Source organism: Bidens hawaiensis, unplaced genomic scaffold (genome assembly GCF_021521415.1).
Source record: "Bidens hawaiensis isolate Kalapana, Puna unplaced genomic scaffold, B.hawaiensis_p1.1 tig00000055_1, whole genome shotgun sequence".
Lineage (NCBI taxonomy): Eukaryota > Viridiplantae > Streptophyta > Magnoliopsida > Asterales > Asteraceae > Bidens > Bidens hawaiensis.
Window position 1 is genome coordinate 4667188 of NW_027491016.1, and position 16818 is coordinate 4684005.

At 40.1% G+C, this 16818-nt stretch overlaps 1 protein-coding gene across 1 annotated transcript; it reads left to right on the forward strand.

Annotated features, from left to right (window-relative positions):
• The first annotated feature begins 9292 nt into the window (after window positions 1-9292).
• On the forward strand, window positions 9293-16818 carry LOC143531667 (transmembrane E3 ubiquitin-protein ligase FLY2-like). The gene is made up of 15 exons (XM_077026944.1): window positions 9293-9665; window positions 10765-10837; window positions 10963-11090; window positions 11234-11349; window positions 13054-13114; window positions 13199-13265; window positions 13344-13421; window positions 13509-13666; window positions 13754-13813; window positions 13898-13991; window positions 14094-14261; window positions 14960-15288; window positions 15954-16070; window positions 16226-16385; window positions 16624-16818. Exons 1-14 carry the CDS (start codon window positions 9549-9551, stop codon window positions 16325-16327), a joined length of 1668 nt encoding a protein of 555 aa, XP_076883059.1. The 5' UTR covers window positions 9293-9548; the 3' UTR covers window positions 16328-16385; window positions 16624-16818.

Here is a 16818-nt window from a genome sequence, read left to right on the forward strand (position 1 = left end):
CACGTTCAAAGGTTAACTTATCCTCAAAAGATGAGGAAAACCTACACGCAGGTCAGATGAAGGTTAAAGTTTTGCCATCCTACTAAGTGCAAGTGACGGTTCTACCCCCACAATCACGAAAGAGGAAGCAAAACTTCACACCTATTATCAACCACGTTCAAAGGTTAACTTATCTTAATGCCTTAAGAAATTTCGAAAAGGAAAACCTACACGCAGGTCAGATGAAGGCTAAAGTTTAGCCATCCTACTAAGTGCAAGTGACGGTTCTACCCGCACAATCACGAAAGAGGAAGCAAAACTTCACACCTATTATCAACCACGTTCAAAGGTTAACTTATCCTCAAAAGATGAGGAAAACCTACACGCAGGTCAGATGAAGGTTAAAGTTTTGCCATCCTACTAAGTGCAAGTGACGGTTCTACCCGCACAATCACGAAAGAGGAAGCAAAACTTCACACCTATTATCAACCACGTTCAAAGGTTAACTTATCTTAATGCCTTAAGAAATTTCGAAAAGGAAAACCTACACGCAGGTCAGATGAAGGCTAAAGTTTAGCCATCCTACCAAGTGCAAGTGACGGTTCTACCCGCACAATCACGAAGGAGGAAGCGAAACTTTAACCCATTATCAACCACGTTCAAAGGTTCTTATTCTAAACACCTGGAAAATTGCTAATTTAAACTAAGTATGCAAGTCATAAGTTTATAAAGCAAGGAACCCAAAGAGGGAAATAACAATCTTATACGCAAAAAGATTAATATTTCAAGAATATATTACAAGAATGGCCGGGTAACTACCCGCCTAAAAGAATAAAACTATACAAGTCTATCTTAGCAATGGGAAGGGATCTTCAGGATCAAGCTTCAGGGCCGCTTCCACTTGGACCCGCTCCGTCAGAAGAACGGGGTGGTTCGAGGAACGCTTTGAGGACAGCTAACCCATCATCAGCAGCAGCTACTTCGTCCACCTTCTCCACCACTGGATGCGGGAAGGCGGCGTATTGGTTCAATGCTTGGTCATAAATGGCTTCGGTATCCACATCGAACAAAGGGAAGTTGGAAGGCGGGACGCCTTTCTCAACAAACCCTAGACCAAGCAGGAAGCCGGCCTTTTCCCCATCCTCATGAGAAGCGTTGAGGGCTGCGGTCATAGCATCATCGTAAGAGGTCTCTGAAAAGACCCGACGCACAACCTACAAAGAAAACACAAGTATTAGAACCCTTTCTTACAAAAGAAAAGCGTGAAGATAAAACTAAACATACCTGAGGCAACGCTTCTCGAAGAAGCCATTGGAGGGCAGCTTGAGCTTCTTTATGGGCGCGTTCGGCTTCGCTCTTGTTAAGGTTGGCAAGTAAAACTTCCTTTGCGGCAGCCTCTTCGACGCCCTTAAGCTTCCGCTCGGTGTGGTCAAGCACCCCCCTCTGGTCCAGGATTTCCTGGAGTTTCTTGGCATCTTCCATTGCCAAGGCATCATGAGCGCGTTGGAGAGCCTCTAATTTGGCCTTGAGCTCCTCATTCTCCACACGCAAAGGCTCAGCAACGGCTTCAGCCTTGGCAGCCCTCTCGGTCTCGTTTCGCGCAGTCTCCCTGGCCAGCCGAAGCTGTTCATTCACAGCTTGGGCAGCCTTGGAGCGGGCCTCGAGTCGCGCCTGAACTTCAACCTCGAGGGCCTTGAAGGCCTTCTCCTTGTCGGCGGCAGTTGCCGCCAGCTGTTGGTTCTCCTCCCGAAGAGCACGCGCCTCAGATATGTCCTTGGCGCGAGCTGCTTTCAACTTGTCGTTTTCACGACAAAGCAGCTCGACGCGCGGCTGCATCCGGGCCTGGAGAACCCGAAGCTCATTAGTTAGCCTACCCTCCTGGTAGCTAACCATGGCTTCCCCCAACGCACCCGGAGGAGCAGCGTGGCGAGCCCAGTCCACGCACTCCACAGGTGTGCGAAGGGTTGTTCCTCGGCGTATGTTCCATCGCGGAACATACACTTCATTGGAATCCGACACTGCAAAAGAAACAAAGGCAGTAAGGAAAAGATGATAAAAAACAAGAGAAAAGAAAGGAACCCTACGCACCTGTAGGGTCAATGACAGGCCGATATCCGCCAAACCCATCACCTGAACCTAAAGGAAATCCATCCAACAGGTCAGGCAGACGGGAAGGTGGCAAAGATCGGCGGGAAGCCCTGCGCGTACCTGATGGTCCGGCCATCGGTGCCGGTGGCGCGGGCATGGTGGCAGCCGCCGAGGCCGCCGTTGTGGTCGCCGCCGCGGTCGCCGCCTCGTAGGCAGCAGCAGTAACCGCCGGCTCTGTGAAGGATGCTGTAAAAATCGCACTCACAGCCGGCGGTGACGTCATCTCAGCTGGAACAGTCTGCTTAGAGGGAGCAACTGAACCAGCGGTAGCAGGCGCAGGCACCTGGGTCGACGCCTCAGGTAGGCTGACCAAGCCTACCGTCATTGGCGGAAGGGTACTCCTCTGCGCTTCACCCCGGAATGCGTCAACATCCACGCCTGCACAAAGAAGAAAGTGTTAAGATAAATTTATGAAGTAATAAATCTACAAAGACAAACTATGATTGTACTTACGGGTTTTCTTGACCCTGAACGTACGGACGGGCGGGGAGGAACCCGATGGAGCCGGCCTCTTTGTACCGGTCACCGTCGTCTTCGTTGGTTCTCCAGAGGTAACGATCGTAGCCTCCGGAGCAGTGGTCTTCTCACCACCAGGCTCCCCCGCCACCTCTTCACTATCTGACTCCGAGTCAGATAGAACAACTGGATCAGCTGTGGAGGCCTTCTCCTTCCCCTTCACGCCGGCAGCAGCCTTCTTCTTCCGTACAAGGGGAGGAACATCTGCGGATTCCTCAGAAGAAGATAGGATGTAAGGATTTCCAGCAACGGGTACAGCATTGAGGGGTTCAGGATAGAATATCTCCTTACCTGGCCGCCGGTGGCTCAGGATCTCTTGGCCCGGCGGATAGACCTCCACAAACCTATCCGCCGTTTGCTCCAGGATGGGCAACTCATTGTCGTCCAGAGCACGAGTGCCCACCCGCACGGGACTGTCAGCTTCCCGCGGGAACAGGAGCGACTCCAAATTATTCCCCTCTGAATGAAAAAGAAACAGTTAGAAAATTAACTAATATCAGCAAGAAAGACAAGACATACCATAAGGAATAGAGTTCAAACCGTATTCAAGAAGGATGGGAAACCGGGAAGCATCCTTCCATACCCGGCTCATCCCCAGCAGCACCATCCCGGACTCCGCAAACCGGTAAACCGGAGATTGGACCCGGGATATCTTCGCGAACCATTCCGCCTCCTGGTAGCTGGAAGCGTGAAGGCTCGGAAGCGCTTGACCCTTCTTGAACTTCATAGCAATGGGGATGGCGCGGGCAGAGATGTAGAAGAACTCCCGCTTCCACGATCGGAGACTGCGCTCGGTCACGCAGATCTTCAAACCCTTGATACGGGTTGTCAGGGTGTACCACCCCTGGACGCACCTCCAAGTATAGAAGGTCATCAGGCGGTCCACGTAGGGCTCAATACCCAGAATCCGACACACCCACTCGAAGTGCCGGACCTTGGCAATCGCCATCGGATGCACCTCGGTCAGGTGCACCCCGTGCCTCTCCAGGACACGGTACACAAACTTTGTCAATGGGAACCTAAGGTTCCCATAAACAAAGAATGCAGCATATACCCCGATCTTGCCACTGGGGGCATCGTACACAGTCTGGTGGGATTCAGGAAACTCAGGCTCGAGAGACTCGAGCATGAACTTCCTGACGATGTACTGGTACTGATCGACAGGTAGAGCACACTGGCATTCGCCAGCAGTACTCCTATCGTCGGCTACAGCTTCAGCATCATGAGAAGACATTTTTGCAGAAAGAAGAGTGATTTCGGGAAAATGCTTGCCTGAAAAAGGGGAGTATTTGCCGGAAATCACTAAGAAGAAGAAGAGAGGTGAAAGTGTGGATTACAAAGAGGCCTCTCCCCCTTTATATACTAATCGCAATTAATGCGGTGAATTTAATGCGGAGGAGAGAGAAATCGACGGTGCAATGAAACTATGACACGTGGCAAAAAACAAGCTGGCAACAACTGTAGAAAGGACGTGTGCCAGTAATTTCGCGGCCACGCGCCCGAAAAATCGCGCCCACGCGCCTGAAAAAGCGACTGGAATGACCATGTTCTGTCACGTCACCATAACTTCCTGCACGTCCTGACACAGTCAGAAGAAACCGTCGCACGACGTTTCAGAGGTTTGGACTGTTCTTATCTTTTCACCAACTCTTCGAATTTCAAAATTCAAAATTCGAAAATATTAAAAAGTAAGCGGGAAAATACCCCTTACCCCTTGGCAAGCAAGTAACCGTAAGACGGATGCGGGTACAGTGTAAAGGCAAAACCCTTCACATACCTAGCACCCGCAGGGAATTGAAGCCAAATAAACCTTGGCAAACAAGTAACCGTAAGACGGCTGCGGGTACAGTGTTAAGGCAAAACCCTTCACATACCTAGCACCCGCAGGGAATTGAAGCCAAGAAAACCTTGGTGAACAAGTAACCGTAAGACGGATGCGGGTACAGTGTTAAGGCAAAACCCTTCACATACCTAGCACCCGCAGGGAATTGAAGCCAAGTACCTCGGCAACCAAGTAACTATAAGACGGGTGCGGGTACAGTGTAAAGGCAAAACCCTTCACATACCTAGCACCCGCAGGGAATTGACGCCAGGAATACCTTGGAAGTAAAGTAACCGTAAGACGAGCGCAGGTACAGTGTTAAGGCAAAACCCTTCACATACCTAGCGCTCCGCTGGGAATTGAAACCAAGAAGGATCTTCTGGGCAATGCTTGCGGAAACGGAAATAACATCCCCGCATAGCGGGAACGTCGAGAACTACGTTGTTTGAAGCTCCAAGATGGAATTGGTGGTCTTAACATAATTGATCACTATGTTCAAAACTACCAAAACCTCATGGAAAATACATACAACTGGGACTCAATGCTCCTGACTTGCGAGGAGGTTACAGACCTACCCGCATCATACCCAAAGACCAAGCAGGAAACTCGGGCATTTCTGCAAGTGACAAGGACTTCCGCGGAAAGAATCCCCATGGAAAACCTTACAAAACCCCTTTTCAAAACCCTTTGCTCAAGTCCAAAAGTTCACCTCACTTTATTAAACACTCATGAGAAGAACATTGGACTGGGGGGACTTGAAGAGGTAGGTCCCAGCAGAGCCCAGTTGGACCCGCAAGACTCACCTTAAACAGGGACGTCTGCGCAGAGACCAACTGGATCCGCAGGACCAACCATGCTCAGAGACGTGACGTCCTTACGCGCAGTACGCAAGCTGGTCCCGCAGGAAATGCCTCCCAATGGTGAAGGACTCCGCCTGTCCCCGCAGCCTCGGATACAAGCCATTAGGGAAGGCCACCCGCGCAGCATGGCTACACGCACAAGGCACTTAACTCTCGATCATTCAGTGTCACCTGAAGGAATGAGCCAAGCCGGGAGCAATCCCGCACAGAGGCGGGAGGGGGAATACTCCCGCCCAAATAAGCCAGTCCGTATACTGAAGGATCTTTTACTGTACCTGACGAGGTATGGGCGAAAGATCTGATCAGAGATACGACAGCTCACTGATACAGTATGGCGAGCAGCATGCTCCTGTACTGTATCACTATTAGCCGCTGCCTACTCACCAACTACTGCCATACCACGTGCGTAGCCGTCAGTTGGTGGAACAGGAATAGTATACAGCAGGACTGGTCACTATCAGCCGCTACCTACCCACCAACTACCAGCAGGGCACGTGCGTAGGCTACTGTTGGTGGAACAGGAACACTGTTGCAGCCGGCCATACCTCTTTGGAAACCTACCTTCGGCTATAAATACCACAAATGGTATGACCATCTCATCTTACCTTGTATGATCATCTTACTACATTATCATCATATTATACCTGATATCTGCTCTAGCAATCTCTTAATATACTTTTATATTTAAAGAGCAATCTAGTCTGATTCTCACGCCGGAGGGTGGTCACAAGGAGGAACCCCCCCCCTTCTCAGTGACGAGCTCACGGTGTCTGTTTTGCAGGTTATCAGAAGAACCATCTTCCAAGGGTCTAACCCCTCGTGGGAAACAGCTATCCAACCCCCAGGTTACCAGTAATCTGTCCGGGGTCCGGTTAGTGTTTCTTCACACACCAAAGCTATAAACATCGCTCCTACAAATAACAAGATAACAATAATCTTTCTGGCATCAAGAAACTCATTTCTTTTCTTCTCAATCCATGTAAGAAAAAAAATACTAACTTCTCATCCAAGGGTTAATTTCTTAGGACTGCTGAAGCCATCCACTCAGTCTGAGAAAGTGTAGCATGATTATCGACAATAGTAGATATATTTAGGTGGCAATTTTGACCCACTGACTTATGAATGGATCAATTAGGGTTATATTTCATCTCAACGGGTCAATCAGGAAAAAGCAAAACAACTAATCAAACATATAGCCGTCCAAAGTGTATTTTTAATGGATAAAAACCTCAAATCATTTTATTAAAAACTATATACATAGCAATTAGTGAAATAATATCATTTTTTAATCATATTTAGCACACTAAGTATAAAAAGCATAACATTTTCTGGACAAAAGATGTTTCCTGTCAACCCGCTTTGATTAGAACCAAAGGTTTCATGTTTTGACCCATTGCCCGAAATAATAGGTTGCCACCTTTAATTTATGATAAATTACAGTTTCTCCTTGCCATATACTAGAAAATACATTTTTAGAACATCAAACTCACACACCCATCAACACTACACCAATGTCCCAAACGGGACTTAACCTCGACCTCGTAGGGATGGCACCTTAAATACATCCAGGATACCGTTAGGCCAAAGGCCTGTTGGTACTAGAAACCTTAAATATGATTAATGAAACCTTTAAAGAGAGGAATCAAAATAATTAGATTAACTGTTAATAAGGGGTGTTTGGATGTGTATACAATTTCAGGAATCAGTAGGGATAGGTGGGTAATTTCACATTATCTCAGTAATCAGTTTTCTTACAGCAACACCTTAACTGATTATCCAAATATGATAATCAGAAAACCGTAACCATAATCAGTTTACCCAAACACTCTAAAACTTATTATTGTGGCTTCGTATCACAATAATTAGTTTAAATGCACATTCAAAGTTCAAAATCTTACCTCCTCACCTCGGTAGTCCCGGTCACAGTCTCTACGAATAATAAACAAAGTAAAAGAAACAACAACGATCATCACCATCGAACAAAAATGCTTATGTTCATGCTCATTTATTTAACAAATGAACATTTGTGTTCATTTGTTTAAAGTCTAAACGGACGTAACTAAACAAAAATAAACGAACATATATGAACAAATGCAAATGAATAGACACAAACATAAATGAAAATACTTAAATGAAACAAATTAACAAATATAAAAATTTTAAGATGATGACTCATCCAGATAATAAACGAACGAATGAAACACGTGTTTAGGGGTGGCAATATGAGTGGGTTGGTTGGATTTGGGTGATGGGTTAGAATGGGTTTGGGTCAGGATGAGTTTTTAAAATAGAGGGTTAGGATGGGTATGAGTAGAGATGTTCAAAACGGTTTGGGACTAGGAACCGGAACCGGTTCCTAACCGGTTCCTATATTCAAAACTCCCTTATAAACCGGTTCCAGGCTCGAACCGGTTAGGGAACCGAACCGGTTCTCCCACCCTCGGACCCCTAACCTATGGAACCGGTTCTTACCGGTTCCTAAACCGGTTCCTGTACCCTAACCGGTCAAAAAACGGCTATTTTTGACCCCAATGGTCAAAAAACGGCCAAAAAAAACGGTTAGGAACCGGTTCCGGTTCCAGAACCGGTTCCGCTTCTAGAACCGGTTCCGGTTCGGTTCCGGTTCCTACCCACCCCCACTCAGAAATGCAAGAACCGGTCACGGATCATCGGGTTGAATCAGATAGGGTCCGGTTCCTACAAAAAACGGGTAGGAACCGGTTCGGGTCCGATTCGGTTCCACCGGTTCCGGTTCCAGAACCGGTTTATTTGATCATCTCTAGGTATGAGTCAAGATGGGTAAAGTTAATCCATCTTGACTCAAGTAAAGGTTAAAATGCAAAGGGTTTCAAAAACCCTTCAAAAAAATATTCTAAAAATTTAATAAAAAATCAATAACTCAAGATATAAATTAAAATAGCAAAAACTAAAATAACTAAAATGTGTCCCCGTCGTCCTCATTCATAAAAAAAAAAAAACTCGGTTTTGTCTTGGCTCAAGTTCAGTTTTTTTGGTTCATTTTTGTTTTTTTTTTTTCGTTTCGGTATCTATTCGGTTTTTGTTCGGTTTTGATTTCTCAGTTTTATTCGGTTTAGGATGGGTATAGATCAAGATGGGTAAAGTTAACCCATCTTGAACTATATAAAGGTTAAAATACAAAGGGTTTCAAAACCCCCCAAAAAAATATTTAAAAAAACTAATAAAATAATAATAACTCAAAATATAAATCGAAAACACAAAAAGTAAAATAACAAAAATGTTTTCCCCGTCTTCCTCGTTCATTAAAAAAAAAAACTCGGTTTTGTCTCGGTTCAGGTTCAGTTTTTTCAGTTTCTTTTTTCGCTTCGGTTTTGTTTTTTTTCATTTCGGTCGGTTTCGGTATGTGTTTGGCTTCAATGGTTTTGGTTTTGATTTCTTGGTTTCTATTTGGTTACGTGGGTTTTGTTTGAAATAAAATTGAACAAAGCTTTTTTTAGTCCATTCTAACATATAACCAAAAGTCACTAGCAGCTATCTAACCCATCCACCTTTTTGCAAAATTCTTTTGATCCATCTCAATTTTTAAAGTTATCCAAATTGACCCAAAACAACCTATTTGGGTTTGTTTTGCCACCCTTACATGTGTTCTATGTTTGTTCGTTTAATAAATGAACAAATGTTTTGTTTATGTTCATTCGGTTATTACATAAACGAACTTCCCACCTGAAAGATTTACAAACAGTCCATCATCATTCGGTTCGTTTATAGACGTATCCTTTGCTACTAGTTTACTAGTTTTCTAATAATAATATCCTCCATTAATAATCACCAAGTCTTACCTCCTCACCTCGGTAGTCCCGGTCACAGTCTCTGCGACTAATAAACAAACCAAAAGAAACAACACCTACGATCATCACCACAACCACTACCCACTCAAATCAAATCAATTAATATTATTATTAATATTATTCTTATTATCTTCTGGTAGTTTAGTAATTGACTTGTGAATTGATTCTTGTTGCAACAACCTGACCGCCTTAATCGGTTGTTAACCTCTCATTTTCTCATCTCTATCGGCTGTTGTTGACTCCACTTCAAGCAACACTCGCTTTCATACTTCCTTTACTAATATTATTATTATTATTACTATTCTTATACTTATAATCTATGTGTTTGCTGTTCGAATCTGCTCGCCGATTGTGATTTGGCTCCGTGTAATTGTGTGATCGGTGAAGTTAGGGTTTATGGAGGTGAAGGTGAAGGAAGTTAGGGTTTTGTTAGGGCTGTTGTGGTGCGTGTTGTCGGTTTTACAGTCGGCTAATGGATTGAGGCCTTTGAGAGACAGAGCTTGGGGCGATGAGGTTAGGGTTTATAGCTTTGTGTTTGTATTGTTGTTAGGGTTTGTAAAAGTTAAATGTTGTGTGTAACTGTTAATGATGACCGAATTACAAAGAAACAGAAGTTATCAAAATGATTGTCAATGCCGTTTGACCTGTTAGTTTACCTGATGCGCGTGTTTACGCAGACTTGTTTCCTACTATTGATCTAGAAATGATTGATGTGGCTTGCGTGTTGCATTTGCCTTATACGTTATCAAAATGTATGCCTTTTGTTATCTTCTTGCTTACTGCTAATATTTTGAATTGCTAACATCCGTGAAGCGTGTATAAGATTTTTGCAATTTATGCTTTATTGCTATGTTGACATTTGTTTATTGATGTATAAGGAAGCTTTCAAGTAATAAATACCGTCTTTATACAATTTATGTTGTAATTCCATGCGGATTTCTATGATAGAATGACAAATAATTTTCACTTTTCTTTTGAAGCACTTTTTGGTATACAATTGAAATATTCTTTGTGAATTAACAAAGTAGAAAATATCTTGTATATTGCATACCAAAAATTCATTTTCTACCTTGTTTATTAACATAAAATTATTTCAAGTATATACAAAAAAGTAGTCCAAAGGAGGTGAAGTGAACATTGCAGTTTGTCATTCTGTTATAGAATCAGCATGATATATTACAACCTAATTGTATGAAGAAGTTACTTATTACTTGAAAGTTTCCATATGCATTAATATACAAATATCAGCATGGTATAACAACCGTAATTGCAGCAATATTCTACATGCTTCATGAATGTTTGCAATCCGAAACACAAGATCGATATTGCTAGTGTTAGTCTTTGTAGTCTGCTACGCAATAAAATAACAAAAGGAATATTCTGTGCAAATACTATTAAATGCCATCCCACTTGGCACTGTCTAAACTTGTAAAGGATAGTAATAAGATCAATGGTTTGTTCAGTTGTTTGCAACAAAAATCAAAGTACTCTGGTGTGTAATATCGGTGATTCTTATATTCTGTTTGCTAGAAACATCATGATCACAATCGTTTTTGGTATTGAAATGCCAAGACAGAGTAAAATGTAATTTAACCCTCTCTGGTTCTTTCAGTGGCTTGTTGCAAGGAAAGATGATAATGATGTGGGCCCATTCTCTGCATGGAATATAACCGGGACATACAGAGGTTTGCAAGTTAAAATTAGCTCTAATAACATGCGTATCAAATACTTATTTTCACTTTATTACATGAACATCAAGATATTTTAACTAGGGTTTGTGTAACTGACTTGTTTTTATGCTATCCCTCAGGGGCTTGGAGGTTTCTTCAGTCTTCTAATACGTCTAGCAGGTTTCCAGATTTTAAGAAATCAAGCGGGATTTCTGTTTTGGAATTGATCACTAGGCCAACTAAGATAAATGGTGTACATTATGTTCAGGTATTATGATCATATTGTTGTTATGTATCAAGATTGATAGCTTCAAATATTTCTTTCACACTAAAGGCTACAAATGATGTTTTCTTTTTTTATTATAAGGAATTCTAGATTTGTAATAGAACTTTTTGTTCCTGACATGACAGGGTGTAATGATTTTCCATGATGTGTTTGATAATGAGCCTGAAGTTGGCCGTGTCCGAATCAGAGTAGAGGGAGTATATATATGGCCGTTCAGACAACTTCGATTGGTAGTCAACAGGTACCATTTCTTCTCTGTGTTCAGGCAATTGAGCATATATAAGTTACATGGAAACATATTGGCACATGTAATGGCTAACTAAATATGTATAATTTCTGAAGCATGAAAGCATATTTCTGGTAATAGCAACGACTACTCCCATATTCCTGCTTCTTCCCCTAAAACCCAAATTTGTCCTTACCTTGATCCATATGCTAATGTTTTGTTTCAAGTTTAGCAAATTTTCAACACGCTTTTTGCGTTTAACGTAACTATATGTAATGTAAATTATATATATTATTTTGGAAGAAAGCTAATAGTAGAAAGAGGAAGCAACACACCATAAAGGGATTATAATGTATGCATGTTTTGAATATTAAAGTTATATACGCACGTTTTTGTGTGTGCTGTGGAAGGCATACCCAAGGGGATGAAGCAGAGATGATAAGGGGTTTGAATTTGATAGATCCATGGAACGATGCGATCTGTAATACTTGAGCATGCCATGTAGTTAATATAATATTATGTAGTAGGAACAATATAAGTGCTGAAATCAATAAAAACTTTAAAAATGTGCAACTAGTTTCAACTAGATTCTGATTTTTTTATGTGAACGACTCTATTTTGTTAAGTTTAAGGGTACAAAGAATGTACAAAACTTCCATGCCCCATTTTAAGGTAATAATAGTCATGCCAAATTGGGTTTTATTTTAGCATTTTGCAAATGTTTTAGATAATTTAAAATGTTTTATCTAAGAAAATCCAACTACATCGATATTAGATATGACTGGTCGCTGCTAGTATTGAAAGCCCAAAGTATGACTCGTTTGACCAGGATTTTAAATATCATTGTGATAGAAAAAAAGAATTAAGGATAATCAGCTCTCTTGGAGGAAAAAACAAGAGTGTATTTTCTTAGTTGACAAGACTTGCAATCAAAAGAATACAAAGATGACATGCTTGATGCTAAGTTCTTTAACTTTGAAAGAGATGGATTGCTATAGAGGTGATGAAGGTAGTGTAATCTTATTGTATAACCAATTGCAGCCAATGGATGAGATTCATCCAAGTAGTATGTCCTTGTATCTCATGCCCTGTTCTAATGATCTATTGGGCACTTGTTGCATTATAACCATGCATTGTTATTCCCTGATTTCCCTCTTCCGTTACCAACCACAAATGCAGGAGCTGGGTTAGAACACTGGTTCTAGTCATATTTGGGAATCGTATGAAGGTCTCTCTCACAGTATGTCTAGTAGACACTCGGGATTAAGTCTAGAAAGAGTGACAACTATAAAGAATTCCTACCTTTGTGCGCAATCTATTCTACACGTGAGTTCGATGTGCCTTGAACTCTTGCATAAGTGCCTGATCTTAGCGTATATAGACAGTTAGATATGGGGATGAACATCCTAAGAACCCTAACGTGCCCTTTTCATGTAGATGTGCATAACACTAATATATTCTAGCAGTTCGTAGTTGAGTCAAAGGGCAATCTATTAAGCCAACTTATACTTACATGAAAATTGATTAATCTATTTTTTATGTATATAAAAGAAAGTTACTCTTAGCAACTATGTCAGCAGCGTCACAACCTCAAACAATTTGTTTTTTCTTTCCTTTGTTTCCTTTCATCCTGTTGCTTTATATGAAAAATGTTGATTATATACATTAAAAGTATGTTGATGAAATGAAACATATTTAAAGATGTATATTGTATTGCAGCGGTAGAGACGGAGAGTCTGGTCAAGAAGAGGATTATATATTATCCAATCCATACCACCTGGTAATCTTTATATCTTATTTATGATCACAATATCATCATACAAATGATTTTTGTTTATTGCTCATTTTCTTTACACAATTCCAGCTTGGAGTTTTCTCATCACAAGTCTTCCAGGAGTCCTCACAAGATAAAATCAGAAAGAACACACAATGTACGTTTTCTTCCTTTTACCACACTTTGTTCTTTATTAACTTTATTTCCCAATAAAGTTTTGAGTTTGTTGTTGCAGCTCCAATTAGTGACATCGACAAACACTGCAATGTTGAAATCTCTGCTCACATTTCTCGTGTACCATCTACTCAAAATGGTATTAACTAACTCTCCAATAAAGCTATACTTTTCTTATATTTACAATAACATACTTTGCTAGTAATGTTGAAATCATTTGTGTTAGATGTGGAGCATGATCGTTATTATATGGAAGGGTTAATGGAGAGCCCATCTGCTGATGATGATGGTGATTGCTTCTCACCCATGCTAATGAATGCTACATCTGTTAACATAGAAGTTTATTACAACAAAGCAGTCAATTACACCTTAATGGTTACCTTTGTATCCTTAAATCAATTGAGCATACTTTTGTTATATAAAAATCATCGACTGCTTTATTGTTGCTCCTTAAACTATTCTGTGTATCAGATTTCTTTTCTCCAGGTTCTTCTGATAATTAGGCAAATGGAGCATAGTAATACACAATCTGTAAGATTTTCATAACTTCTACTTGTATTCCTGTAGATAGTTAAGTTCTAGTATTATTATTAATGTATATATTTTAAATGCAAGGGGGCTGCGAAAGTATCAATTCTGATGATTGGACAACAGGCTATAATGGATGCATATCTTTGTCTTTTACATTTGACCGCAGGGATATTAGTCGGTATGTTTTTGCTTCATTTGACTATTTGATGTCCTTTTGTTAGTACTTTAGTCCATGTTTTGTCTTCTGCAAACACATTAAATGTAGCTATTTGGTTTGCAGAATCACTGTTTAATGCTTTTGCTACTGCTGCATTTTTTAAGTTTGTGGTGTTCTCAATATTTGAGATGAGGTATCTTCTTGCTATTTGGAAAGCCAATCGGTCTATAACTAATGGAGAGGGTTGGGAAGCAATGAGACGTGAACTGTCACTTCTTTACAGTCGGTTCTGTAAGTACTTCTCTTAATAACCATTTCTCCCTTTTTTAAAGTTCATGACAAACTCCATTTAAATTGACTTATATGCCAATTTCTTGTTTACTAATCAAATTTAGCTATTTGTCCATTTGATTCAGTTTTTTATAAGATAGTATTATACAAGCTGTGTGTTAAGTAACTCTTTAACACTTGTCTTTGTGTGTGTGCGCCCCGCTGCCCCAAAAAATATAATTTTTTTTTATCCCAAAAAATATGAGGCATTCCTTATTAAGAAAATACTAAAAAAATATTTATGGATGATATTTTAACTTGATTACTTTTAAACACTAAAATATAAGATATTCTCATCATCTCTAACCAGACTTGTTCAATTGTTGGCCTAATTTGTTAAAATACGAAATCCATTGTTCAACCGATGGTCAGATTTGAAAAATTAAGACCCATTGCAATTTGTTCAGATACTGGTCAACTACATAAAACGCCACATCATGCATAAGATCGAATCAGGGGGGGGGGGGGTGGTTAAGGTTCACTTTAGTATAATATTAGGGTTTCATTAAATACTAAAGTTCTAGATTTGTAAAATATATGAAACTTTAATTTTTGGTACCCTACTTTTTAAATTGGCTACTTTCATTGTTCATTTTCCACATTTGTTAGTTGTGTCACATGATCTGTAGTGTACTAAAAAATGTGTGTTTTTATGGCAGATGGGATCCTTTTAGGTGGTATTCTGGTGATGTATGAATTCCACAGATATTTGAGGGGTATTCTTGTAATTTTTCATTTGTTTTGGGTTCCACAAATTGTGAGTAACATTATTGGCGATTCAAGAAAACCATTGCATCCGCATTATATAGTAGGGATGTCCCTGACTCGCCTTGCAATTCCTTTGTATGTGTTCGGGTGCCCTCATAACTTCATGCGAATCCAACCCGATTACAAGTGGTGTGTTACTTTGGGTCTTCTTGTTACTTTTCAAGCTGCGGTTCTCATTTTACAACACTATCTTGGATCCCGTTGTTTTATTCCTCGCCAGGTTTCTTCTTTTTATTCCATAAATCATTTTGTTTTAAAGATTTGGATTTAATATACCTTTGTAATTATGCGAACGGAAACTATCATCAAATAGTAACCAAATTTCTCCAGATGTTTTACCAACGTCAATCAAACTTTTTTTTGTAAAGGAAAAACCACCCAACTTTCATATGTGTTCTAATGCTGTGAAATTTGGTATCTTTTGTAGGTCTCAAGTTTACATAGATTACATGGAATAATAAAATAAGTGATGTGGATTATATTTTCAAAAAAGGATTAACTCTTATTTATAGCATATATACTATTAAAAAAAGTATGTTCGTTAATAAGTTACATCGTTGAACAACTCTTTAGAAGGATAAAATGTACCAAATACAAAAAGTTTTATGATCTTTATATGTGCAAAATATAAATATAATTCTTTTTTTTCCTCTATATTTCTCACCCATCCACACTCGTATTTTTCATTATTGAATCATATTAAATGTTGATAAAAGAATAAAAATTCGGACAGAAAATGTGCTTGTGGTTCAACCCAACTCGTTTAGACCCATTTAATGAAGATTATATACGAAAATACCCTTTGTTTTTATCCACTCATATTTGACCTGTGGCAAGCATGATTTTACTTTAGTTTCTTTTGACTGGCATTTCATTTTTATGCAGATTTTGCCTGAGAAATACTGTTATTTTAGAAGGGTTGATCACGATTCAAATAACATTCCCGATTGTGTCATTTGCATGACTGCAATTGATCTCACTCAACGTCCTGATGATTGCATGGTATTTGATGCCAAATTCTAGTTATTTAGTTACTTTCATCATTAGGTCTAGAAAATAGTTATTAAATATTTTATATTATACTACGCTTTCTAAATACTTCTATTAACTAGATAATGGTGGTATGCTATTTGAATCTACCTAAATGCTGTTTATAGGTTACTCCGTGTGATCATTTTTTCCACTCGGGTTGTTTACAAAGATGGATGGATATAAAGATGGAGTGCCCTACTTGTCGCCGTTCGCTGCCACCAGCTTAAAAGCCTATTACACGGACATGAACCAGTTGACATGACCAACCTGTTAATTGTTATCATGGTAAGAAACGATTAATATTATTTTTGGTTCCTTTTGATATAACTTTTAGAAATTAGACTATGAACCAAAATTAAATATCTTTTATTTTCAAAATTGTTTCCACACATCGGATTTCCTATTTAAAACAAAAAAAGATGTGTTTATCTGAATTTGAACGGTACCATGCTTCACATTAAAAGTCAAACATGGTCATTTTGTTTTCATTAACTAACTTATGACACTGTATGATTATTTGCAGGTGTTGGACCCATAACCGTGATTTGCAGGGGTACCGAAAAGTTGACTTTTATTGAGCTTATAATAGGAAACTGCATAAACTGTATATTGTATATTATGTAAACATTTATTCCAGCACCGGGACCAATTGATGCCCTCTTCAACATTAGGTCATCCATATTGACTAGGAGAAACCACATTTTGAGCTACCAATAGT